Source organism: Ambystoma mexicanum, chromosome 2q (assembly GCF_040938575.1).
Source record: "Ambystoma mexicanum isolate Mex_15411 chromosome 2q, UKY_AmexF1_1, whole genome shotgun sequence".
NCBI classification, from domain to species: domain Eukaryota; kingdom Metazoa; phylum Chordata; class Amphibia; order Caudata; family Ambystomatidae; genus Ambystoma; species Ambystoma mexicanum.
This window is the reverse complement of record NC_090924.1, coordinates 423,707,056-423,734,558: the sequence shown is the minus strand read 5'-3', so window position 1 is coordinate 423,734,558 and position 27,503 is coordinate 423,707,056. Positions and strand designations below refer to the sequence as shown.

At 48.5% G+C, this 27,503-nt stretch overlaps 1 protein-coding gene across 1 annotated transcript in view; it reads left to right on the top strand.

Moving 5' to 3' along the window:
- The window catches only part of LOC138568750 (uncharacterized), an 810,508-nt gene that overhangs the window by 607,166 nt on the left and 175,839 nt on the right, over window positions 1–27,503 (top strand). The window contains exon 9 of the mRNA XM_069646535.1: window positions 16,410–16,499. Within this exon, the coding sequence (XP_069502636.1) occupies window positions 16,410–16,499 (90 nt within the window). The remainder of the gene's footprint in view (window positions 1–16,409; window positions 16,500–27,503) is intronic.

Here is a 27,503-nt window from a genome sequence, read left to right as displayed (position 1 = left end):
CTGGGAGTTCGCCTTTTTCCAGTGCTTCTGACCAGACCGCGTGTAGCTTGGGTGTGAGGAGTTGGGCGAACTCTTTGTAGAATTCAGCCCCTAGGCCGTCCGTACCTGGCGCTTTACCATTAGGTAATGTTTTTATGGCTTATGATATTTCAGCCTCAGTGATTGGGATTTCGAAGGCGTCCCTAGTTGCTTCAGCTATTAGTGTCGTTGGTATTTGGGAGAGGTAGTGATCTATTTCCTCAGCAGTGGCGACGCTCTGAGGGGAGTATAAGTGTTTATAAAAATCATAGAAAACCTCCATGACCTCTTGCCTGTCTGTGGTCACGCTACCATTTGACCGTTTTATAAATGGAATAGTGGTCGGGCCTCTTTCTCCTCGCACCATTTTGGCTAATAGCCTTCCAGGGCGTTCACTCTCTCCATACCTCCTGGAGGGCCACGGGCCTGTCGAAGTAGCAAATCTCGCGATCAGCCGCCTCCTTATATTCTTCTAATTTGATTTTAATTTCAAGTCCCAATTGCGGGGATGGTGATGATGCGTATTGAGTCTGTAAATTAGCGACATCTGTTTCACGGCGAGCTAAGTCTCTGCGGATATCCTTAAGGACACCGAATTCCGTAGACATTACAACGCCCCTAATATAGACTTTAGATGCTTGCCATAGTATCGAGACACTGGCTACCGAACCCTCATTGATATCGAAGTATTCCTGTTTTTCTAGCCCCATTTTATAGAATAAATCCTATAGGGCAGCTGTTTTAATTCGCCAGGATGGTCTATTTATTTTAATTTCAGGAGTCCGGAGTGTTAGCTGAATAGGCGAATGATCCGAGTATGTCCTAGGGTAGATGTGTGTATCCGTGACCCAATTTAAGGCTTCATTAGAGACCATCCATAGGTCTATCCTAGAGTGCATATCATCCACGGAGGAATAGAATGTATACGCCCTTTTAGTAGTGTTTAGAGACCGCCATGCATCTCTCAGATTCAAGACTTTCATATGGGTGAGTAGCGTAAGGGCTGATCTAGACAGTGCCCTTGGGTGTGTTGACGTGCGGTCTAAGTGTACGTCTAAAATTGTGTTAATGTCTCCGCTGCACAAAAATTGATCTGTGGGAAGGTGTGCTAGTCTTCCAAATAGGGTGGAGAAGAAGCTAGGATCATCTATATTTGGGCCGTAAATGTTGATTAGCACCACTTCCCTATCATAGAGGGTGCCGTGGACCAGTACATATCTGCGTCCCGGGTCCCAGTCCGAGTGGAGGCATACAAATGGGATGGTTTTGTGTATAAGGTTTGCTACCCCCCTTGCCTGATTGGAATATGATGTAAAATATTTGTGTGAGCCCCAACTCGGGGCAAACCTACCGGCCTGTTGATGCAGTAGGTGCGTTTCTTGTAAAAAGACGATCTTAGGGCCCACTCTGTGTAGGTATGCTAGGATCTTCCTTCTTTTTATTTAAGATCCCAATCCCCGGACATTCCAACTTAAAATTTTAATGTCTTCAGACCCTGGTTTAGCCATTTCCCCGGATGTATACATAAGTATGGTCAATATATGTCAACATATGTCAACACGAATTCATTTATACCTGTGCCTGCGTTCCATTTCTGTGTGCTTTTTAACATGTTTCCCTCAACCCCCCAAACATAACCCAACACTCTTACCCCATGTCCCTCCCTCTCCCTCATAGTTCCCCAAACTTCAACTATGCCCATGTGCCCCTCTCAAATCCCTCCCATCAACTTGTAATGCACCTGCTACAGGGGGACTGCGGCGACGTCCCGGGCCGTGCCGCTATGCTTACGTGTCATGGCCTGTTCCGTTACTGTTGCTCGAACTCATTATGAGAGTGAGAATGAAGTATACATACAAGGGTTTGCTCACTTATAGAGTCAATAAGTTCTTCTGTTGCGCCGAGTCGTTCTTTACTACATTCAGTCATATTCTTAGCTGCACGTTAGTGCGCCTTTCGTAGGATTCCTCTCCAGTCTTGGATTGATTAGCTGCCTCCTCTGGGAATGTAAAAAAGTATGTCTTGTTCTGGTACTAAAGCTTCAATATGGCAGGGTACAGCATGGCATAAGGAACGTTCCTTTCGCGCCGCAGGATTTTTTGACCCCAGTGAATAGACATATCTCTTGTTGTACTGCTAAAGTATAGTCTGGGAAAATGTGAACATTGTTGGCCTCCCATCTCAGCTCTTGCTTTTTTCTGGCAGTTTTCAAGACCAGATCCCTGTCTCTGTAATTCACCATGCGGGCTAGAATGGGCCTCGGGTATGCCCCTGGCTTGGGGCGTGGAGCGAGAGATCTATGTACCCGTTCTATTATGAACATGGGTGACCATCCGGGGTCGCTCAGAAGGTCACGCAGGAGTTTTTCCACCGCTTGTTCCATGGGCCCTTTCAAGGAGTCCTCCGGCACACCTATTATGCGAATATTGTTCCGACGGGACCTGGCTTCTAAATCTTCACACTTGATCTTGACAGTTCCTAATTCCTTTGCCATTGTGGTCACCGTTGCCTTCAGCGCTTCCACTGTATCTTCAGTAGCAGAGATGCGTGTCTCCGCCTCCGTTATCCGGGCTGTGGTCTTGTCCAATTGTGCTTTAATGGTAGAGACTTTGGCAGTTATTCCGTCAATTTTCTCATTAAGGGAGGAGAATCCCTGCTGCATGGCCAGGAACACAGCCTGTGGGTCCATTGTTGTTGGTGCCTCCTCCGGTTGCGCTTGCAAAGGTATTTCTTTGGGCATTGTGGATTCCTTGTCGTGTTTTGCTGGCGTTGTGTATTTCTCCATGGTTCCTTTCCCTCTTTTAGGACCAAATCCCTTGGGCATCGTATGTGTTCCCTCGGTGGGGTCGGCCCTGTGCTGGGCCGTGGTGTCTGCCAGTGTTCCACCACACGTTCTAGTACCCGCCTTTCTCGTGCAACATAGATCACCGGGAGATGTCAGAGAGATGGAAGTTCTTGGCACCTTAAGTGTTCTATTTGATGTGGGGGCCGGAAGGGCTGGGAGGGTAGTTTTCGTGGGCGTTCGCTGCTCTCCGGTCACTGTTATGGTGTTCACTTTCTCTTTTCCCAGTACGTCGATCTTATGCAGGTTGTGAACCTTGTGTACACCACGACGGTAAACTCTCAGGGCTCTCTGTCGATTTATGCCAGAAGAATGCAGGATACATCGCACAGGCGGCGGTGCAAAAATGCGCCTTTCTCAATTTATTTATTTATTTCTCAATTGCGTTATTAGCCCCCTTTGGGCGAGTCAGCATGGGGTGGGGAGGATAGAATGAAGTGTCCCTCAGACCTTAGATGCATAAAATGTGTGTGATGTGGGTCTATTAGGGGGGCCAGCGCAAGTGCAGCACCGTTATAAAAAGAGTTGTGGGCTCACCAATACATCCTAGCCGTGGGCGAAGTCCACTAATCACCCTGTCTGTAGTGAGGCCCTGACAGGCTCCGCGCGTAAAGGCTGCAGCAGAGGACCTTGCGTCGGCCCGCCTCGAGCCGGTCCTCCACTGCGTGTATGTCGCGGGCACCCCGAACGGGACCACCTGCCTCCGGGGAGATGGTGTTTGGCTTTTGGGGGGGACGAAGCGGGGATAAGCGGGATATTTTCAAACCCAGCCGGCGAGGAACCCAGGCCGCCCAGAAGGGGAGCCCGGAAGGCGTGTCCCTCAGCTGGCGGCGCTCTGTGTTGTGGACGCTGCCTTCCGGAGCCGCAGCAGGTTTCCGTTGCTGGAGCGTCTGCAGGCGCTCGACGTGGATCGGAGCGCCCGCGACCAGTCCTTTTGACGATGGAAATCTCTGCCGGCCCGCAGACCCCTCCCCCGCTGGGCCTCTCGTCCAGCGATGCTGCGTGCGGCGCTGGTGCTTCTGTCGGGCGCGTTGTCGCTCGGTGTTTCTCTGTGTTAAGCAGCACAATATGAGTGAAACTTCAGCGAAGTGTTCTTGGGGCACTCATAAATATTTCTGCCACTTTTGGAACGGAAATGGGCACATGGGGCTGTTTAAATCGCAGTTCGGCCCAGGACGTCTTGGGAGCTCACACAGGAGCGGCCATGTCTCCTCGTGCGCAACAGCACACCCCCGGCCTATTCCTCTTTCGAGTGCCTAGTCTGCAGGCTCTCACTCTCTCCTAAATCTTCTCTTCTTATTGCCACCATCTATCAGCCTCCAGGACAGTCCACTCTCTTCCGTTCAGAATGGGCTGTCCTGGCCTCCTCTTTACTTTCCTCCTCCTCCTCTCATCTCCCCCTGCTGGGTGAACTTAAACATCTATCCGGACTCTCCTGACTCCTCAGGACCTTTCTTTAACCTATGTGACTCTCTCTCCCTTTCTATCCTACCCTCTGGCTCCACTCACACTGCGGGCCATACGTTGGATGCTCTCATCTCAACTGACATCCCACTATCTATCCCTCTCATTTCCTCCCTATCTTGGACTGACCACGCTCTTCAATCAACACGCCTGAAGCTCTCCTCTACTCTTGTAGCAACACACCCGGCACGGCCACTCAGCTTCAAGGTCACCAGACCCTTGAAAGAAGTGACAGTGGTAGCCTTTGCCTCCACCTACTCTCCTCCTCCCATTCCTGCGGCTGACTCCCACCTTGACACAGCCCTTGCTAACCTCAATTAGTGAGCATTACGGAAGTGCTTTTGCAAGTGCTGTTGTGCTGGATACTCTGCTCAATTCACCAACCAGGACTTGCTGGGATATACTGCTGAGCGTGGATTGACCTTGGTCCCGATTTCGGAAGGGCTTTTGCAAGTATTGTTGTGTTGTTAGGCGGTTTGGTGGGTGTGGGTAGGTTATTATATTCTAGTTGTTTGTATTTATTATTCTTTTCCGTTATCTGTCAGAAGTAATTTTTGTTTATATTATTTATTCTTTTATTGTGACTGTGTTCCCATTAACACTTGTTCGTTTGCTTGTTTGTTTTAACTCATTCTGATTTCATTGTTTACATATGTGCGGTCCATACAAACTTGTTTCAGACATGCCGCCAACGAGGGAAATAGCTCAATTGTTCGAATACTCTCATATTACTCCCAAAGGCATGACACATACAATAAACCTGATGAGGAGTTTGAATACGGCAACCAGGGCACGCCAGGTGACGCTGACTTCAGACATTCGCAGATTATATTGTGCTGACAGCGTATCTGGTGTTAGACCGCTAGCCAGTAAGGGCTCAATAATGAACACATTGAATCCATCTGTGGCCGTTGGCAGTGCCTTGCAAGTGGGAATAGACTTGTGCACTCCGCCGGACTTCATCGTGCAGGCCGCCTTCTTGTTGGACTCAGCGTTGGCCGAGGAAACCGCCTCTACGATGGTGACTCTGAATGGAGTGCTTGTGGTGGCTCAAGTGCACGAAATACTGACTCCTTCTCTGCCATCCATAGTAGGGGCACTCCCTACGTTGGCTTTGTCTGTCCCCTTGGAAAGTAGTTTCCAAGACTCCCAAACTGAATCCCCAGTCCCCCAACATGTATTGATAAACCAGAATGAGAATGAAGAGGGATGCAGCATAACGCCTCCTACCAAACCATCCACGAGTGAATTATCGCATTCACCAGTAAAGTTTTCTACATCAGCGCGAGATTCATCTGTGTTGTTGATATCTTTCACGCACCCGAACCCCAGGAAAGCAAGAGTTTCCTCGCAACATATTCTTGAGTCTGTACCAACAGAGTCTCCCACAGGCATGGAAATCACGTTCCAGGCTATGAACACAGCGCTCTTCTCTTTGGCCAAATTGTATGAAACCTTAGATATAAGGCTACAGGATCAATCAGATCTATTAATGCACATTTTGCAGAGTCAAAGCATGTAGTTATGGAGATGAGTTCGGGTGTAGCTTTACAGCAGGCCGCTCATGAAGTACAAATAGTGAGCACCACTAGCCCAGATCAAGTATTGCTGAATGTTAATGAAGGTGCAACCACACCCAGCCAATCCAATAAACGTTTGTCAATAGCCCCCTTGACATTGTTACAGATTACAAAAAAAGACAATAAAAATAAGAATCAAAAGAAATAATAACATATTACATGATCAGTTGATCTAGTTGGAAGGATAGCGGCCCTTAGGGGATCCACAATCACACAGTGAATCTGTATATGTGTCTTCTCCTGAGAAATCTCACTAAAAAAGGTTCTCACTGCCAAATAGAAAAACGCCTGCTACACCCTCCCTCAAAAAAAGTAAAAACATTAAACAGCTGACAGCTGTGAAGCGTTCAAGTGTGTGACATTTTATTAATACGATATCACTGCCTAAACCGAACATCCAACTTGCTAGCTCAGCGATAGAGAAGAAATACGCTAAACAATCTCGGAACAAAACTGAACCTAGATCTATTCCAAATTCATCTAACAAGTTTGTCCAGCTAGCAGGGAATTTAGCATACAATCCACTGGATACTTTGGTGCGAGGAGTTGAGCAAGAGGAGATCACGATTACATCAGCTCCGAAAGTACAGTCAAAACCCCTCCATGGTAAAAAACTTGGACCATAAGGAACTTGAGGGGAAAGGTCAAGGTGAATCCCATTTCACTACTTTGGAGCAAAGACGTGAGGAAATCGCGAAATCCATTAGCCTCTTCATGACTTGTCCTCAATCCCATCTACCAGCAGCCAAAACGCAAGCAAATATCGAACAGCCAATTACGGAACTTGAATTGACAATCGTCAGAGACGTGAAACGAAAGAGATACTTAGAGAAACCACTTCAGGCCCACAAAACAGAAATTCAAACGCGATCAAATCTGAAACATAGTCATCTATCAGCACATTATCTGATCTTGCAGTGTAGAGATAAACCCTTTCCAGCATACGATTTAAATAGTTGCAGTGTGTTAAACATTATGGGTGACGTACCATTACTAGAGGACTTATGTTCACGCGACATTGACCAAATTGAGTTCATAGACAAACGTAACCCATCCATAGTCAAGCGATGGATGCCTTCTGGTATCGTCATGACCCTGATTTGTCAAGCCAGAGAAGAATTATATACAATGGGTTTCCTTGCAAGCAAGCAAGCTAGAAATGATTTCACAAAGCCCTCTTCCTGGAGGAACACATCGGGGGTCCAGGCGAATGCTCTATCAGTACTCCAAGGTTTCAAACTGACATGTTCTCAAGATCTAAGTAAATCAAATATCCCATTCTATAATTCTAATTAACAATCCGCACCATTGAATTCAACTTTATGCTCCTTAGCCTTGTGGAATGCTCAAGGTTACAAGCATTTAACATTTGTTGTTTTAAACACGTTCAATGAATATGAATTACTGTCTTTAGCCAATATCTTACGCATCGCTAATACATCATTGGTATACCATAGGTTCAACCTGAATCTCAGGTACTGATTTCTGAATTTAGGAGTCGGAGATTTGATAAGGTATGATTCTGTGATGTTTCATTTTTTTGGGGAGAAAAATATGTTCTTTAAATAGGTGCAATTGCATGCACTTCTCCCTTGTTGTAATGAAGTCATGTTGCCAGAGTTTAGATTTCGCTCTGGTTGGGTTGGTTTTTAGTAAAACCTCTGATATACCAGCAGCTTCCATGGAATTCTGTACCTTGGACCTCCAAATCTGCATTTTCTTATCAGTTGTACAGATTATATGTGAAGAAAGAATATTCATTATCGAGTTTCCCTTCAATGGTAATAAGCACTTCCTAGAAATGGAATATAGCTTCCACATATATAAAGAGCTCAGGGATACTAAGCCTAATTCGTGCCTAATGGCACAAATCGATTGACCCAAAGGCAAATTCAGCTCAAGAAACCCTGTGCCGACCCCTCCATCCCGGCAAACTACAGCCTCATTCGAATCAACCCTTTCCTGGGCAAACTCCTGGAGAAGTTGGCTATCTCTCAGCTGAACGTCCACACTGAATCAATTGGTTGCTTCTATGACCATCAGTATGGCTTTAGATCATCCAGAGACACGGAAAATGCTCTTCTGAACACCCGTGAAGACCTGCTCTCAAATCTTGACACTAACACTCCCTCTGTCCTCATTCTCCTTGACCTCTCCTCTGCCTTTGACACGGTTACCAACAACATCCTGATCGCACATCTCTGTGACACCCTGGGAATCACAGGTCAGGCTCTAGTGTGGTTAACCTCCTTTCTCTCCGACCCATCCCAGGTAGAACTTGGAGCCTTTCTCTTGACTATTGCTCTCTCAACCTGCAGCGTTCCCCAGGGATCTAACCTATCCCCCTGGTTCTTCAACATCTATATGGCTTCCTTGGCATGTGTGAATGCCACTTTCACCTCTAATTTCCAGTGTTATGCAGATGACACGCACCTATCTTTCAGGCTACCCTCAGCTGCCTCCTCCTCCTTGCTCATACCTGACTATCTGTCCGCTATTCAGTCATGGTGTGCAGCAAACAACCTCTGTCTCAATGCCAGTAAAACTGAGATCGTTCGCATTGGGGCCCCTGCTCCCACTTTCACTCTGGCCGGCCTCCCTTCGTCCTGCGCCCACCCTCAACTGCGAGGCAGAAAACTTTGGGGTCATATTCGTCTCCAATCTCTCCTTTTCCTCTCACATTTCTGACATTTCTAACTATCAGCTACACCTCCTCAGAGGCACTCTACCTTTTCTCACTTTCCCCCAGCGTCTCACTGTCTCCAGAGCCCTTGTTCTCTCTATGCTGGACTACAGCAACAGCCTCTTCCTCAACCTCCCTGCTTCTGCCCTGCGCCCTCTGCAACTCATCCAGAACAGACCCACAAGATATATCATTGGCCTCAAGCCAGGGACTGCATCTCTCCGACGCTGAAATCCCTCCACTGGCTCCCCGTGGCTGCAAGGATCAAATTCAAGACCCTTTGCATTGTTCACAAGGCTTTCTGGGGCCTGGGACCTGCCTACCTCTAACGCTGCCTGCCAAATACAGTCCCTCATGAGCCCTGCGCTCATCTACCTCCAACCTTCTGTGAGTGAGCCGGTTCTCCAAGCAGAGATTAGAGGGAGATCCTTATCCTCAGCAGGTTCCTCCCTCTGGAATACCCTCCCTGCCGCCCCCGTCTTGAGCCGGATCTCCTTTAAATTCCGGATACTCCTCAAGACTTTCCTCTTCTCCTCTTCCTTCTTTCTCCCTCTACCCTGCTAACCTAGTTCTCTGTTTTTCCTCCCTCTCTCCTCTTCCTTACAGCACACTGCCTGGCCATCGGGAGTCTCACTGGTCCCCGGCACCCACGCCAGTCCTCTTTCGCACTTGCCTCAGGGCCCTACACCTCACCCACACTCAATTCACTTGAGAAATGTACCCTAGAGAGTGTCTCTCTCTGCACTTACCCCAGTCTCAACCGACTGGGTGCACTTTATCCCCCCCAACCACTGTGACCCTCTGTGCACTTGCTTGATCCGTACGCACCACGCCTGAAGATTGTATGTCTGTTCTCCCTTGTCTTCACCCCTTAACTGCACTGTTAAAACTGCAGAATCGCTGCCAGGCCTATTTGCTATCTCCCAAACTGCTAAATGTATTTTTTAGACACTTATTCTGCCTATGCAGACTATTATCGCCTCAGAATTTCGAGGGCTCTGAGCAACTGTTTGTTTTTTCCCCCTGTTCCCACTCTCCTTGAGCGCTTTGAAACACTTGCCTGTGTATAGGCACTATATAAATAAACCATACCATACCATGTCTCTGGATTTCATAGTCCACTTTTTCGTCATCTGTATCATTTGTTATTATTTGGAAATGAATTCCATCAAAGCAAAACACAGCAGGCAAAATTTAAACAGTAGTTTAAGAAAGGGAAATAATGTACTAGATCATGCATTATATCACCTAAAATTGGCATATTTCCACAATATACTATAGGTGAAACAACAGAACAAATAAATACAATCAATGTAGAATACATAGCCATACATGTGCTGACTATGCAATAAAATACCTTTAATCAGCATATTACTAGGGCATAATATAAATAATACATTTGATCAAATAAATACATTCAATGATGCAAATAAAGCACCAACTGATCTGAGCCTAATTCTCCAGGCCCTGATGAACTACAAAGACCACATGGGGCCTGGCAGAGTCTCTACATAGATCAATTGCCTCCTGCGTTGTTGTAAAATCACAGTTCGTAAATAATGGGAATAACCATTGTCTTCTTGGATGCTCTAGACGTAGGTGCCAAAGTAAGAACTGCTGCTCATCTATTATAACATAAGAACACTTTGGGCCTACACCATACATTCTGGATTTGACCAAAGGGGAATCATAACATAATAGGTTTACATTTGGCTTTGAGTTGGGTATGCAAGGTTATAATTGGAGCACCGTTCTAAAGGGAAAAATAGCTTTTATAAGAAGCAATTTTCCCTGGTCACCAAGCACTTTATGTTCATGTAACCCCTTATTTCGGCTGCATAAAACACTTCAGCGCTAAAAAGAACACTTATAATAGTTTGGCCCAAGCAATGAATTAGCTAACCAAGCAATCTCAATAACATACCCCCCATAAAAAAGATCAGCTTCAGGGAACGTCCGCATTCTCCAATCACTGATATGCTCAATGACAAAGCCTGCTTAGCTGAATGATTATAGATAATCCTGCTTGAATGCTATGCTACAGAATGATTGTATCAGGGGTTCTATGTCAAGACTGGAGGCAAGCATTATGCTTCATCTTCACACGCATTCCTGTCTCCAGCAGTTTCAACAAAAACAAACATTAAACTTCCCACATGGGAAAACACAAAGCAGTGTTTATGAATGTGGTGTTTTTACTGTAAACACACGCAATGTGGATAATGAGCTAAAAGGCACGCGTTAATCCAGTATTCTTCATATTTCGTAATATATCTTAAATATAACCCAAATATATCCCAAGTAGTTTTGCGAGGGCGAGTTAACTCGGAGCCGGCAGCCCTGTGTCACATTCACCACATATTTAGGGTCCCGCCGGACACAACGTAGCTAGAGACTCTAGCCCCCTCCTTCGGGGGGGGCAGAGCAAGCGGGAACAACGGCCCCCACCATCAGGAGAAGGGGAGGCGGTGCCGCGGCTCCCAATCAGAATAACTGCGCTCTGGATGCACATGCACCGAACGAAAGAACCGGAGTCCCCATCTTTGAAAAATGAGGAGCGAATCTCCTAAGAGTTTGTGAGAGAAGCGACGCGAGTTGCAGAATTTAACCGGCAAGACCGAAAAACGCTCGGAAAGCAATCCAGAACCATAAATACTTAATCCACACACGACGGAGCTTTCAGAAAGCAAGGACAAACTATAAATCACAGAATCTGCGCACAGCAGAACAACCAAAGCAGCTCTCCTAAGCAGGGAGAGGTCGCACAGATTGGCAGGGCGCCAGAGAGCATTACCTAGTAGCGGCCAGCTGCCTCCTGCTTCAACAGCAGGTCTGTACAGTGAGAAGGCGCAAAGAACAAGAATTGAAGCCTGCGCCACAGAATAAAGAACTGGTGCAGTCACACTTTAAAGACACTGGGGAAGTGGACGTGCCACTACACCTGGTTACAGGTACTTAAGGCATAAAGACAGCACACAATGGCAGAATTCGAATGGAGTGAGGAGGAGCAGGAGCATAGTTTTAGAGAAGTGCTGGGAAAATCACAGGCTGAAGCTGTGGCGCACGGGGTGAGACCCCTGCAAGATATACTGGCAACCATAGAATCATTCTTAAGTGTCCAGCCTCGTGACCCCCTACACAGGGGATGACAATATGGGAAAAGAGGGGCAGGACTTGGAAGAAGAACCCACAGAGACTCCACAATCCTCGAAAGAAGAGGACAAGACATCCAATGAGGACGACTCACAACCCCCGTCTAAGAAAAGGCTGAGGAAACTCAATAACCTAGAAGACGACAATGAGAATGCAAACATGTTTGAACCGCAGAATATCCAGAACCCTAAGTCACCAGACTGGCTGCCCTCACCACGGGACACGAAATACATGAGTACGCAAAGCCCTTGGGAGAGAGGTGAGGCAGTGCATGAGGGCAGAATGTCCGAAGCCAGAGCTTCCGGGTAAGGTAGCAGAGGTGCCAGAACTCGACCCAAAGATGCTGGCGTTAGTTTCCAAGACCTCCAGAGACCCCAGGAAGGGGATAGATAGGTCCTGGAGGAGTTGCCAGGAGAAGGGGCTTGACATTGCGGGACCCCTGGCAAAGATTATGGACCTGGTGGAGCGGTCCTGAGACACTGGGGAGGAAGTGGACTCGGACATTCTAGCCAATTGGGCACAAAGAGCTGTCTGCCTCCTAGGCAATGCAAACTGCACAATACCGTCAGAGCGACACCTGGGTCTTACAGACAGTCAAGGGGTTACAACTCAAATTTATGCAAGTACCCACGCAGTCTGAATCCCCCCACCCCCGGTCAATGCATTCAGCACGAGTAGAGAACAAGACCTTACATGCAGAGCTGCAAGGCCTAGCTCAGAAGAGAGCTATAGAGCCTTGCAACAACCCCCCAAAATTTATAAGCAACATGTTCCTTGTACACAGGAAAGACAAAGTAAGACCTTTCAAGATAAACTTGAAAGAGCTGAACAGCTGGGTGACATGTCAACATTTCAAGATGGAAGGGATCCACCAGCTCAGGGATATCCTCAGACAAGGTGATTGGCTTACGAGAATCGACCTAAAGGATGCGTACCTCACAGTATCAGTCCAGAGGAGATACCGACTCTTCCTAGCGTTCGACTGGGACGGAAGATTTTGGCAATTTACGACCATGCCATTTGGGCTAGCTTCAGCACCATGGGCCTTCATGAAGCTCATGAAGCCGATAGCGGCAGCAATCAGAGAGAAGGGGATCAGGATGATTATCTACCTGGATGACATATCCTGCTGATGGCAGACGCAGAGAGACGGTCCAGTATCAGACAGGCTGGGTGAAGGAATTCTTAACATCACTAGGCTTCCTAGTGAATCAGGAGAAGTCAGAATGATCCCGACGAGGAGAATAGATTTCCTCGGGTTCATCATAGACACCAATACAGCTACCTTAGAGCTACCAGACAGGAAGATAAGAGACATAAAGAGAGAAATAAGGAGCTGCCTAGACAAAACGGTAGTATCCCTGAGGACGATAGCGAGAGTAGTGGGCCTACTAGCAGCGTCAATCCAGGCAATATTTCCAGGGCCCCTACACTATCGCGCCCTGCAGCGACTAAAAATAAGGCACCTGCAACAGGGCCTAAAGGACCATCAAGCAGTACCCCTAGATGTAGAATCCAAGACAGAACTGGCATGGTGGCTACAGAATATGAACGCCTGGAACGGAAAGGCCATATTCGGAGATCGACCCAACCTAGGGCCTCATCACGACTTTGGCAGTAACCCTTAAATCCGGCGGTCGCGCTATTACCGCCGGATTTAAGGGTCCACCAAATCAGGACTTCGGCGGATTTCGCCCCAGCTCTTAGCTGGGGGGAAATCCGCTGAAAATTTGCGCTATAAGAGTGCGAATTTTCCCCATTGAGCCCAATGGGGAATGGGGCATTCCCGAATGGGCTCAATGGGGAATGGGGATTAACATTAGCGCCGAACTTGTGATCTGGCACTATTAGCGCCGGGGAGTTCGGCGGTAGGGCTAATACCGGCGGCACTAATACTGCCGGCGTTACCGCCAAAGTTGTGATCAGGCCCCTAGTGTTCAAGTCGGACGTCAGTAGAGCAGACTGAGGAGCCTGGTGCGGAAACCTAGAAATAGGGGGAAAATGGAGCACAGAGGACTCAATATGCACATCAACTGTCTAGAGCTGCTGCTAGGCAAAGTAAACTTGTGTATCCTGCTGAAGATGGACAATATATTGGCGGTCAGATACATAAACCACTTAGGAGGGATGAAATCCAGATTGCTAGCGGTGCTAGCCAAAGATTTTTGACACTTCTGCCTCGAATCAGGGACCTCGGTAGTAGCAGAATATCTTCTAGGGCTCGCTCAATGTAGTAGCAGACTGGAATTCCAGACACTTATCAGACTCCAGCGACTGGATGCTGGACAAGAGTATTTTCCAACAGATAGAGAAACTGTGGGGACCAGTTCAGATGGACCTATTTGCGTCCAGGTTGAACGCTCAGAAGAGCAGGCATTTCAGCTGGAGGTTAGACCCAACAGTGGCAGGAGTATATGCTTTCCTCCAAGATTGGAGGGGGCCACACACTACGCTTTCCCAACTTTCATAATGATGACCAGAGTACTAGCGAAGGTTCGTAGAGAGGAAGCAATGATGATAGTTCTAGCTCCAATATGGAAGTCGCAAGTATGGTTTCTGTCTATGACGGAACTAGTATCAGTGGACCCAGCTGGGTCATATCATCCTCTGAGAATGAGAGGCGCTCTCCCACTGATGGCATGCATGATGCAGCCTTGGAGCAGACAGTCTAGATGGTGCAAAGGGAGAAATCTTTATCCGGTTTCATCCCCTCTAGTAGAGATCTTGAATTTTCTAGCAGTAATACTGCAAAATGCGAAAGCGTACAGAACGATAGTAGTGTACAGGTCCGTGATATCAGCGGGACACCTACCCGTCAAAGTCTTGCCCATAGGAGAAAATGCAGCATTCGTTCGACTCCTGAAGGGTATACGATTTAAGAGACCGCCAGAACCAAGATACAACGTCCTATGGGATGTAACAGTAGTTCTAAAACTATTAGCCGACTGGCCAGGAAACAGATATCTATCATTGAAGCGACTGTCAGGGAAACTAGCGATGCTTCTATGCCGAGTCTTCTGTAGGAGAGTAGCAGCCTTCAGAGCACTAGATGTAAACAGAAAGACGTATGGGCCAGAAGGAGTCACCTTCACGCTGGTCAGGAGAACGAAAACCGCTTCCATGTCAATAGCCTACCCTTATTTACATGAGCACCCCAAGTGGTGCGTAGCTGCCTTTATAAAGGAATACAAGCATAGGACAGCGGAGATGAGGCCCATTGGGACAATGCAACTGCTTATAGCGTGCAGAAAACCATATAAAGCAGTGGCGACAGCTACCATAACGAGATTGGTGCGCATAGTGATGCAATTAGAAGGGGTGGACATGACTAAGTTTGGAGCGCAATCAGTGAGGGCGCAATGGCTTCAAAAGTGCTAGCACAAGGCGCAAGGTTGCAAGATATCCTGCAAGCGGCCGACTGGGCCAGCGATACCACATTTAGAACGTTCTATTTCAACCCTATGCAATTAGTAGCAGCGACAGTAATGACAAGCTTTGAACAAGCATAATGCTCGCCTCTGGTCTTGACATAGAATGTAGATTACCCCTGCTAATAGCGCAGGGAGCCTTGACTCTATTAAAGACAAGGAGGCAAGCATTTCTTTCCCGCCCTAGATACACGGAAGAGTATATGACAAAATGTCTGTAATTATGTCTATGATGGATTTTTCTCCCGGAGTAGGGTTGTGTATCCGCCTCCCTAACATGCTCTTTATGTGTTTCGGTAGGAGATGACCAGAAGAACAACTGAGGCAGGCTAGCAGGAAGCACAGGCTGTTTGAGCGGCAAAGCTCACCAGGCATATGCAGAAACCAGGCAGAGCAGTGCAGTTGAGAGAGGAGACTCCACGTTTGGATAAGTTCAGAGTTTCGTTTCATATTGGAGTGCAGTTAAGACAATTAAAGAAGAGGGAGTTGACAGAAACAGGAAGACTATGCTCACGTGCTCATGGGACTACAGATAGACTGGAACTAAGGGAAATGCTTTCTTGAAAAATAAATAAATTGTGTTTTCCCATGTAGGAAGTTTAATGTATTTTTTTTTAAACTGCTGGAGACAGGGATACATGTGAAGATGAAGCATACTGCTTGCCTCCTTGTCTTTAATAGAATCAAGACTCCCTGCGTTATTAGCAGGGGTAATCTTCATTGTCTCTTGCACATAATGCATTGCTGCAAAGGCAAAGCAATGTTGTTTAGCAATGCCAGCAGCTGAAAATGTATTGATTATTTTTCCAAAAACGTCTCAAGGAACTGAATGGACCTTTGATGAAATGATAGATTTGGCAAGAACCCTTTTTGGAGGGCTTTTGGTAGTTTTGCTAGGTCAGGACCCTGTGCACTAAGACCCCAAAGAGCAAAATTAATTAATTGAACGTTGTCATCGATCTCTCAAACCGCAGAGTTTGCAGTGGAGGAGGTGACTCTTCAGGGCTATTTTAAATGATAGATGATCCGGTTCAAAACAAGATGGAGAAGCGGGTGGCAATTGGGAGTGTTCCAAAGCGAGAAGCCTTCACTGTGAAGGCATCTAGCCTAAAACATTAAAACATTGGGACACCGACTGCTGGACATGTTTCTGAAAACATGAAGAAAGCACTATTTTGTTGGTAAAACGTAAATAACATGTGGTTTCGAATTAACAGAACTCTTCTTGTGTTTCCTCTTAGGCCCAGGCAGGTTATCCGGTCATGCTGAATGTCAGCGATGATACATTTGAAGATGAGGAGAGGCTGGACATGGACAAGGGAAGTGCACAGGTGAGATGAAAAGAGGCCTACGCATGAGTCTGTGCTCTCTTTACTGCAAATACCTGCTCTGCTGGGCCAGTGTGTGAAGTTCTAATCTTGCGCAAATCCCACAGGTGGCAGGGAACGTTGCGCGAGAGGAGAAGCACACTTTGGGTGCAGATGCAGAGCGGGGGTATTGCACAGAGGAATGCATGTGAGGGCAGAGGAACACAGCACTCCCGCTAAAGCTCCATTCACAGACTTGAAATAATTACATTAAAATGTATAGAATCTCATTACTCCTAAATCGGTCAAGCCTTTATTACCAATAAGAGAAACAACACACCACTTTCAAAGAGCGTTAGGAATTCACCCAATTACCAAAAACTGAAAATATCATGCAATGCTTGACATTCCATGGATGCAGGGGACACCACTATTCAGTACCTACCTGGAAGCCATAGGAGGCATTGTATATGCAGCACAAGGAGGAGAGCAATGCTGCTGAATGCTTAAGGGGATGAAGGCCAAAGGATATTTGAAGGCATGAGAACCTCTTCTCCACCAGGTGAGCTTGACAAAGAAAACATTTCCAGGAGCCAGACGCAGACTACAAACCATATTTGAAAATAAGGAGAACATAGTTTCTCCAGCATGGGGTCTGGCATGGATCCACATGCTCATGAATATTCCCCGTCGTCAGGCTGGGAATCCTCGGTAAAGAAAAAACCAGTATCAGTTTCGTTTCTGATCTGTGTTTCGTAGTAATAACCAATCACTGGTCTCTGCGTCATACTGACCACAGCCAATGACTGCCCTCTACCCAAGCACCGCCTCTGGCAGCCATCTTCAGATTTTTACCGCACGTTCATGTGTTGGGATCCTCGTGCTATTGCTCTCGAGCGTTAGTGCTATTTTTTTCACGTTTTTTCTCAAAAACTTCGTTTTTTCGGTCAAAGAGCCTCAAGCTCCACCGACTCTCCATCCGATCAACGGGGACCTGTGTCGGATTCGTCTGCGCCCCTCAAGGGTGAAGATTTCGTCGAGCTACGCTTTTGGAGGACTCCAGAAGTTTCTCAGGCCCGGTCATGGCCCAGGAGAAGGGAAGCTCGACGCCCGGGAAGCTGTTCAGGGTCTGCCCTGGATGCCAGCTGCAGAACGTCTTCAAGGAGGACGAACACTCTTTTTGTCTTTACTGCCTACATGAGGACAAGACGCACGTGGAGAAGGACTGTGCGTTTTGCGGCAACATGTCCGAGCGGACCATGAAGGACCGCCATCAACGTCTCGCCAACTGGCTGGAAGGGAAGAGCCCGTCCGGCGAGAAGAAGAGGAAGAAATCCGAGCGGTCTTCTAAGACCTTTGAGGATGCCCCGGCGACAGGGGTCCAACATAAGGCCAAGCACCGCGAGTCCGCTGGCACCGGGAGCGCCGAACGGTCGGGCTCTACGGGCGCCAGGCTGGGCGCACCCTCCCCGGCACCATCAACCACGAGCCAACGCTCTGGGTCGGGTAAGAGGAAGGCCGATCACCCGGCGAGGCTCCTGGAGAGGCCCCGGTCGAGCTCGAAGGCGGAGGGGGAGCGAGGCAGTGTCCCCCCCCTCAAGGATAAGGCGGTGAGCGCACCTAAGGTGGTGAAGGCCTTAATCCATCCGGCCAAGCCCTCTATCGAAACTGTAGCGGCGGCCCTGGCTCAGCCTGTGGAGGCTACACCAGTGGTGGCGACCTCGGGGCTCAGAGTCTCCCTGCCACCTCGGAGGGAGTCCTCTTTTGTGCCCATCGATAGGACCCCCGTGAAATCCCCCGTGGGGAAGAAAAGGGGGGGCAGGGCGTCGTCGTAGATTCAGCCTCAACCTCGGAGGAGGAGCTGTTCGAGGTCTTAAGCCACGGCCTCGGCGTGGAAGAAGACCGGCCCGTCGGGATGGATCCCGACGCAGGTGACGACGACATCGTCGAGGGTACCGACGGGGCCCCTGATCGCCCGTCGGATTCCCCTCTGCCAGCGCTGCAAGACAACTCGGCGGCCATTTTGTTGGCTATACAGTCCTTATGCTCAGAGATAAGGACGAGACTACCGTTGCCGACGGAACCTCTCCCGTCGGGGGACCCAGAACCGGGACCTTCTGGGGTTCCCCCTACCAAGAAAAGACGGATCCACCCTCCGCCTCCTTTTCAGCCGTCGCGCCCCTTCCAGCCCTCCTCCCCGTCCACCCGAGGGGATGATACGGGGACTGACACGGCATCGATGGGTACGGACGACGAGGTATACGACGAGGATGTACCGTCGTCGCCTCCCACCAGGGCTTCTCCCCCCGACAAGATTGGATCGTTCCACTCCATGATCACCAGGGCATCCGAGCTTTTCCAACTCTGCCCTGAGGAGAAGAAGAAGGAAGGTTTCCTTTATCAGCGGCGCGAGGCCAAGAGGAAGACGGTTCTCGCAGTGCCTCTATTGGACGACATTTGGGATGAGGGCCTCACCCTCCTCAAGAACCCTTCCACGACGCCAGCTAGAAGAGACTGGTACGAGAAAAAGTACCGGGTTCCGGACGCGGCCCCCCTGTGCCTCCGGGCGCAGCCTACCCCGGACTCCGTCGTCTCCGCGGCGGCCAGGAAAAAAGCGGGGGGGGGTGCGGCCTCCACATCGACTTCCCCACCGGACGGCGAGGGAAAGAAATTGGACGCTATGGGACGCAGAGTCATCTCGTCTGCAGCGACGACGATTAAAGCGGCCAACGCCTTGGCTATCGTGGCCCGCTACGACAGGGAGCTCTGGTACAAACTGGCTCCCCTGCTGGACTTCTTGCCGGACGACAAGAGGGCAGAGGCCCTGGAGATCCTGCAGGAAGGTGAGGTGGCTTCGGACCACGCCATTACCGTTGCGACGGACATCGCCCACACTGGGTTCCGCCAGTTGGGCAACGGCGTTTGCCTTAGGCGGCGTGGATGGCTCAAGGCTACGGACTTCCGTCAAGACGTTCAGACCAGAGTCCTGGACATGCCCTTCGATGGGAACAACCTGTTTGGGAAAACAGTGGACGATTCCCTTCAGGCCATTAAAGCGGACACCGAGACGGCCCGGGCCCTTGGAGTTCTGCAACAACGACGGACGCCCTTTCGGAGCAGCGGAGGCAAGGGCGCCTCCAAAGGTTCCGGCGGCGGTTTCTCCACCTACCGTCAAGCGGCCCGCTCGTCGTCTCAGGAGGCCTACAGAGGACGAGGCAAGTCTGGCGGACCCCGCCGTCGTCGCCAAGGAGGTCAAGGCGGCAAAGCCTCGTCGATGCAGGATTGAACCGGCCGTGGGGTCGGGCCCCCACCGAAGCACCCCGGTGGGAGGCCGGCTGGCGAGCTTCGTCAGCGTGTGGGAGTCCATCTCCACCGACCGTTGGGTGCTGGACGCTTTGGCCCGGGGCCACGCGCTCGAGTTTCAAAGAAGGTGTCCGCGCGTCCCCCCCGTGGCCAGGAAAGAACTTCACATCCCTCAACTTCTCCTGGAGGTAAAGGCGATGCTCAGGAAGGGCGCCATCGAGCTCGTCCCAAAGAGGCTTTGGGGCTCCGGAGTTTACTCGAGATACTTCCTCGTGAAGAAGAAGACGGGGGGATGGCGCCCCATCCTGGACCTGCAACGTCTGAACAAGTTCATCAAGGCGCAAAAGTTCCGGATGGTCACCCTCCAGCACGTCCTGGGTCAGCTGGAGGAAGGAGACTTCCTGTCGTCGTTGGATTTGGAGGATGCCTACTTCCATATTCCCATCCTAAAGGGGCACCGAAAATTCCTCAGGTTTGTGGTCCAAGGGCGTCATTACCAGTTCAAAGCCCTCCCCTTCGGACTACGGTCGGCACCCAGGGTGTTCACCAAGTGCCTCGCACCGGTGGCGGCGCAGCTGCGCCACGAAGGGATCCACGTCTACCCCTACCTGGACGACTGGCTCATCTGAGCCAAGACGAGGGAGCTCGCCGTGGCTCACACGGCAAGGACCGTCCAACTTCTCATGGAGTTGGGATTCTCTGTGAACTACGCCAAATCCCACCTGGTACCCGCGCAAGACGCTCTGTTTCTGGGAGCGAGGCTCAACACAGTGTCCCTTCTGGCCTCCCCTTCGGAGGAGAGGACCAGGACCATCCTGGGCAAGGTGCAGCGGATGTTGGTGGCCGACGCGGCCAAGATGAGGTCCATCAAGTCCCTCCTCGGAATGATGTCTTCCTGCATCTACCTCATTCCCATGTGCAGGCTCCGGATGCGCCCGTTGCAGGAGTTCCTGGACGCGCGCTGGATCCAAACGACGGGCAGCTTCTAGGAAAGGATCACACTCGACGAGAGTTTCCGACGAGCGATCCGGTGGTGGGGCACCCGCGCGCATCTGACGGCGGGCATGGACTTCCAGACCCCAGCCCACCAGGAGACAGTGACCACGGATGCCTCCCTGGAAGGGTGGGGAGCGCACACTGAAAATCTGCACGCAAGAGGCCTTTGGCTCCCGACGGAGAAATCCCTACATATCAACGTCCTGGAGCTCCGTGCAGTGTTTTGGGCCCTCAGGTCCTTCCTTCCGTCCCTCAAGGGCAAGGTGGTGAGGATCTTCACCGACAACACCACCACCATGTTTTACATCAGGAAACAGGGCGGAACCAGGTCCCCAGCACTGTCCAAGGAGGCGCAGGACCTGTGGCATTGGGCAGTCGCCCAAGGGATGTTTCTGGTGCCGTTTCATCTGGCAGGGATAAAAAACACCATCGCCGACTCACTCAGCAGGGAGCTGCGCTCGTGCCACGAGTGGGAACTACGGCAGGATCTAGTGGATCGCCTCTTCCGACGGTGGGGCACACCCCAGATCAACCTGTTCGCGACGGCGACGAACTCCAAGTGCCGGAGGTTCGCCAGCAGGTTTCCCCAGGCGAGGAGCATGGGCGATGCTTTCTCGTTCCCCTGGGAGGGCCTGTTCCTCTACGCGTTCCCTCCTTTGCCACTGCTAATCCGGCTCGTCAACCAGCTCAAGAGGTCACGGTGCAGGATGATCCTCGTCGCACTTGCGTGGCCGAGGCAGATATGGTTCCCGGACCTTCTGGACTTGTCAGCGTCCCCGCCAATCAAGCTGCCGGTGGACGCGGATCTGCTCTCCAGGGAAGGAGGCGGCATCCTCCACCACGACCCGAAATCGCTGAACTTGCAGGCCTGGCTCCTGCAGCGCTAGAGTTTGGAGGATACGACATACCGGCCGACTGCAGAGAGGTTCTTGCAAAGGCCAGGGCGTCCTCGACTCTTAAATGCTACGGACACAAGTGGAAGAGGTTTTCTGTCTGGTGCCACGCACAGAAGATTAACCCTCTACGGATTACGGCTCCCCAGGTACTGCCATACCTGCTGACGCTGGCCAAAGCTGGACTGGCACACGCGTCCATCAAGAATCATCTTGCTGCGATCTCCCGATACACCAGAACCACGGGCCGGTCGTCCCTGTGGTCTCATCGTCCGGTGAAAGAGTTCATGAAGGGACTGTTCAGATTGTTCCCGCCGGTGAAGGCGCCGGCCCCAGCGTGGGAGCTCAACGTGGTGCTGACCAAGCTCATGGGACCTCCGTTCGAGCCTCTGCACTCGGCCCCGTTGAAGTTTCTGTCGTGGAAAACCGCGTTTCTTGTGGCCATCACCTCCGCACGACAGGTGGGAGAGATCCAGGCCCTTTCCTGCAAGGCCCCGTACTTGACTTTTCACGACACGAGGGTAGTGCTCAGGACGCACCCCTCCTTCATGCTCAAGGTTCCGTCGGACTTCCATCTCAACGAACCCTTGGTGTTGCCTGTGTTCTTCCCGTCGCCTTCGTCGCCGGCTGAGAGGACTTTGCACTCGCTGGATGTGGCTAGAGCGATGAAGTTCTACGTGGACCGCACAAAGTGTTTTCGGAAGACGTCACAACTCTTTGTGAACTTTGGACCTGTCAATCAGGGGAAGGCTCTCTCGAAGGCTTCCATTTCCAGATAGCTCTCCGGCTGTATCATGTACTGTTATCGGTTGGCAAACCGACCGCTGCCTGGCCGTCCGTGAGCCCATTCCACCAGAGCGATCGCAGCTACCACTGCGTTCCTTTCTGGTGTGCCCCTGCTGGACATATGCAGGGCTGCTACGTGGAGGTCGACGCACACCTTCACGAAATTCTACTGCGTCGATCGGGATTCCAGGGAGGAGTCCAGGGTCGGCCAAGCAGTGCTGCGCAACCTGTTCGCCTGAGGTGAGCCTGGTGAGGAGGTAAGATGCTTAATGTTGAGTTTGATGTAATGCTTAATGTTGAGCCTTTGCCACCTCCCGTGGTTGTGCATGTGTGTACTGCTATGTATTCTTTATTCATGAGCATGTGAATCCATGCCAGACCCCATGCTGGAGAAGGAACAAGTTACTTACCTGTAACTGTTGTTCTCCAGCATGGGTCTGGCATGGATTCACATGCGAACCCTCCCGCCTACCCCTCTGCGGCTCTTCACTTGGTCATACTGCCACTTCACGTGCTTCCAAATCTGAAGATGGCTGCCAGAGGCGGTGCTTAGGTAGAGGGCAGTCATTGGCTGTGGTCAGTATGACGCAGAGACCAGTGATTGGTTATTACTACGAAACACAGATCAGAAACGAAACTGATACTGGTTTTTTCTTTACCGAGGATTCCCAGCCTGACGACGGGGAATATTCATGAGCATGTGAATCCATGCCAGACCCATGCTGGAGAACAACAGTTACAGGTAAGTAACTTGTTCCTTTAAATTGATTAAATGAGGTAAGTGTTGGATTAAGGGACCCTGCGCACTCCTAATAAATTTAAGTTTGAACACTAATAATCCAAGTCTATCACATCCACTTTAGCTGCAGGGTCTGGTGAATGGGACACTTAACCCAGACTGACCAAAACTAGTATAAAGAAAAGAAACAGTAGTGGACAATTATATTTATTTCCTTACCAAACAATTGGCCACAATATGAATCAATGTTTCATATAGCAACATTTGCCTCCTTTCTATGGTCTGAATGGACTTATTATCCTTTACTAAACTTACCAGCACAGGGTGTAGATAGGTTTATTCTAAGAACCTACTAAAACATATGCATCTTATTAGCATCACCCATCTTGTTTGGAAATGGCAACTGGTTGGCAACAATAGACTTACAAATGTTATATTACATGGAGACGGAATATCCCTCTAGTTAAGACATGATGTGCGTAACGTCATCGTGTTTAAAGCGCTATGACGTCACGCGTACCGTGACAGCATTACACGGGTGACGTGATGACATCACGCCGCGCCGTTACGCGCGTCAACAGTAGCATTTGAAGAGTAACCGTGTTGTTACTACAACAAACACGAGCCAATTTGCTGGCGAAAATGACAGGAGAAGGTAAGGAATTTTATAAGGATTATCCTTAAGACATTTGTGGCTTACTTTAAGTAACCCCATTATTTATCAGAGTATATAAAATGCTAGAACTATCTAACTGATTGAGATCTGTGTCTCTTCTGTCATGTAGTTATCCTAATTAGGACAACATTGAAATACCTGACTATTGAAGCATCTGCTATGCTATTGGGAGACGTTGTACAGACAAATAGGTAAATATGTACCTTCTTCTAGCTCATGACATACATATGTCTGCTAACAATATATATTACAAACAGTGATGTTTGAAGATCACTTAACATATTAATGTACTCCTACCATAGGGATCCCAATGAGGAACGTTCGGATATGAGGAACATACTGAAATAATTAATCAGTGACTGTTTACATATGGAAACTTTGCACCGTAATGGATCACGCCAAGTTCATATCTGATTAGGTAAACCCTCTTATTTATTTTTAAAAGAGTTCAGGTTAGTGTATGTGATAGAGTGGCCAGTTTGGACCATAAGTTCTTGTACACAGAATTTGAGGGATTTGGATATAGTATATATTCCCAAGTATTGCAATGACAAAGCTTTGAACTAACTGTGGGTCTGTTTTTCATTTATTTTTAAGTGAATCCTATGGGGATGACTCCTTTTGTGATTGTAAGTAATAGACCAATGGAGGAACAGTGATTTGGAGCCACGGCACCTAATATGATTGTTTGGATTGGAAGAGACGCCCATTCTGGAGGTATCTATTAGCTCAACCCAAAATGTGAGGTAGCAAATATGTCAGATGAAGTGCACAGAGCAGTCTTAGTCAGTGGAATAACAAAGTTCAATTGACACCATGCAATTTAGTGCATGCCCATCAACTTATGTGATAAATTGGAACCACCCTCTGCCTTTAAGTGGGTATGACGGGCCCGGGGTTCTCCCTAACACGATCCACAAGAATTAAGAGCAGACATTGGTAGTGGAACCCCTTTTTTAACAATGTAGCAGCTCATGAATTCTTAATATGTGTTATTCTTGTAGCAAGGGACCGCTAGTTCCAGTAATTATGTTTGCAATATATTGAGAAGTAAATGAAAACGTTTTGTATGTACATATGTATAATGTGTCTACTGTGTAATAGTTTTAGGACAAAAGCTTAAATTTTCTTCTCAATCTCTCTTTATCTCCCCTTTTCTTGTTTAGAACATATGCCAGTTTTGGAGATTACATGTAAACGTTTGATAACCTTGTAAAAGCCGAGTAGGGCGAAACATTGACACGTGCTGTCCAATGGGTTATTGTAGGTTTTTTTACTTACTGTAACTGTATACAGGCTTTTTGCCTACTGTAATTGTACACAGATGTTCTGGGTTCTTTTGACCATTGAAAATGTGTTTTGCTAATTGTAGCTATACACAGATGTCATTGTCTTTGGTGATTGACAAGTGTACATACCATGGAATGTGATTTCTCATTTAGGATGCTAAATGAACATTGATCCTAACTAGTCTCTCATTATAGTTTGATAGTCCCTTTTTCCCTAACTTATTAATTCACAGCGCTTGGGCTACTGGTCCTTTTCTTTATAATAGTGTTACATTGCATTGACTTGCATTCACTTTGATACCAGAGCTCAGGGACAGACAGCACATGTGGTACTACTTCACTAACTAGCAGCTCTGGCCAATTTTGCAGAGATTGGCAGACATGAACAAGCACATTCTTAGAGTCTGCATATAAACCAACAAGACTCCCGACAATACATAGTTGAAAAGGAAATTGCATTGGATAAACCAGTGCAAATAGCCTGAGTAGTAGAATAAATCATGCACAGGAAAAGAGAACACATTTGCACACAATCCAACACAGAAATCAACTCAATGCAACTCTGGGACAAACAGGAGAAACTCGAGAAATCCATACACCATGAAAGAGAACTATGCATTCAAACTGAAAATGTCAGTTGTCATAGATGCAACAGCACTTATCATGTCTACTATTTTCATTTTATTTACGCACACTGAAGATTTGATGGGAAGCAGTGAGCTTCCTACAATGGGGGAAGTTTGAGTGACATTCCGACCAGGTTGTGGAGGGGAGTTAGTTGAACAGTCGCCACGGGCAATACATGGGTGGACATAGATAGATTAAGGACAGACATTTTTAAGTGCACGTAGCTGGTACAGCCAGCTATCTTAGGGATGTGAACATGATGCATGAGGTTTTAGAGTGGAAGCAGAGAAAGCGAGGTACATTGGCAGGTTAGAGGCGAGGGAAAAATGTTAGCTTGAAGGCAGATGAGAGGTATGCCAAGAGAGTAACTCAGAACCGAGGAGGTAGGCTTTTAGTTTGGTTTCAAACATATTGGTGTGGACTGTTTCTTGGATGTCCGTAGAAGAGAATTCCATGCAAGTGGAGCAAGAAGAGAGAAAGGAAGCACAAGGATTGTGAGGTGGCACAAGGGTAGTCATGGAGGGAGAGCAGAGATTAGGAGAATGCTGTAGAGTTGTATAGATTTGTGAACCAGGCAAAGAAATTGAAATCTGGCCCTGTTTGCATCATCAGCATCCAGCCCGGTGATGGTACGAGGAAATCGGTGTGAAGGGAGGACGTTCAAATAGAGTCCTGGTAGCAAAGTTAATGATCTTGTCGAGAGGACAGAAAGCATAGATGGGGTGACCATAGAGGATGCTGTCACAGTAGTCCAGTTTAGAGAAGACAGGAGTGGTGAAGATATGCTTGGTGAAAGCAAGGCAATGCCTGATGTTTCTAATATTTCAGAGGTTGAGTTGAGCTGCCATTGCAGTTTTGGGGATGAAAGTAGAGAAGGTGTGAGAAGGGTCATAGATGGCAGCAAGGTTTCTAGTTGAAGTGGAGGAGGGCAGAATGTCATGTGGCAAATAATCACTGATGTCCAGCAAGGAAGAAATTGTTTGCCAAGTGCAACAAAATGGGAAACTTTGCCAATGTATCTGTAAGTAAAGAGCTGGAAGAGTGAACAGTGTAGACCTTCGACATTTCAAAGCAGAAGACACTACCTCAGAAGATGAGAATTTAACAGTGCTCATGGTGCAATGCACAAATGGTATGATATGATATGGCATTTATAACGCGTCTATATGCAAGTGTTTCAAATGCCAAAGTAAACCTTAATGTAATCTCAGAATACAGGTGGAAGAAAACCTAATGTCAAACTTGGGGTCAGAACTCACCATCATACCCATAGACACGTAAAAACAGATTGTGAAACAAGTGCAAGTGTGAGTGCTACGGGGCAAACAACAACTGACAGCATATGGATGTTTACGCATACAACTATTAGGATACAAAGAATGCTAAATAGAGTTCAAAGGAAGAAAAGTAAAAATTAAGCTGCATTTCACGTGGGATGGTAAAGCAAAGCAGTACATCAAACTCCATCCTGCTGAAGAAATAGACGTCCTAACAGTACCATTCCTAGAAGAGGTATATGACAAATGCCAAAGTTTCTTCACCATTGCAAGAAGCAAGAAACTGTTTGCACCCGGATTAAGATGCATACAAGGATAGGAGCATTACATCAGAATGAAACCCAAAGCCATGCCAATCAAGGACGAAGTGCATACTGTTCGAGCCACTGCAAGGAAAATACTGCAAGAATGTCTTCACAGATATCCGGGCAAAGGAAGAACT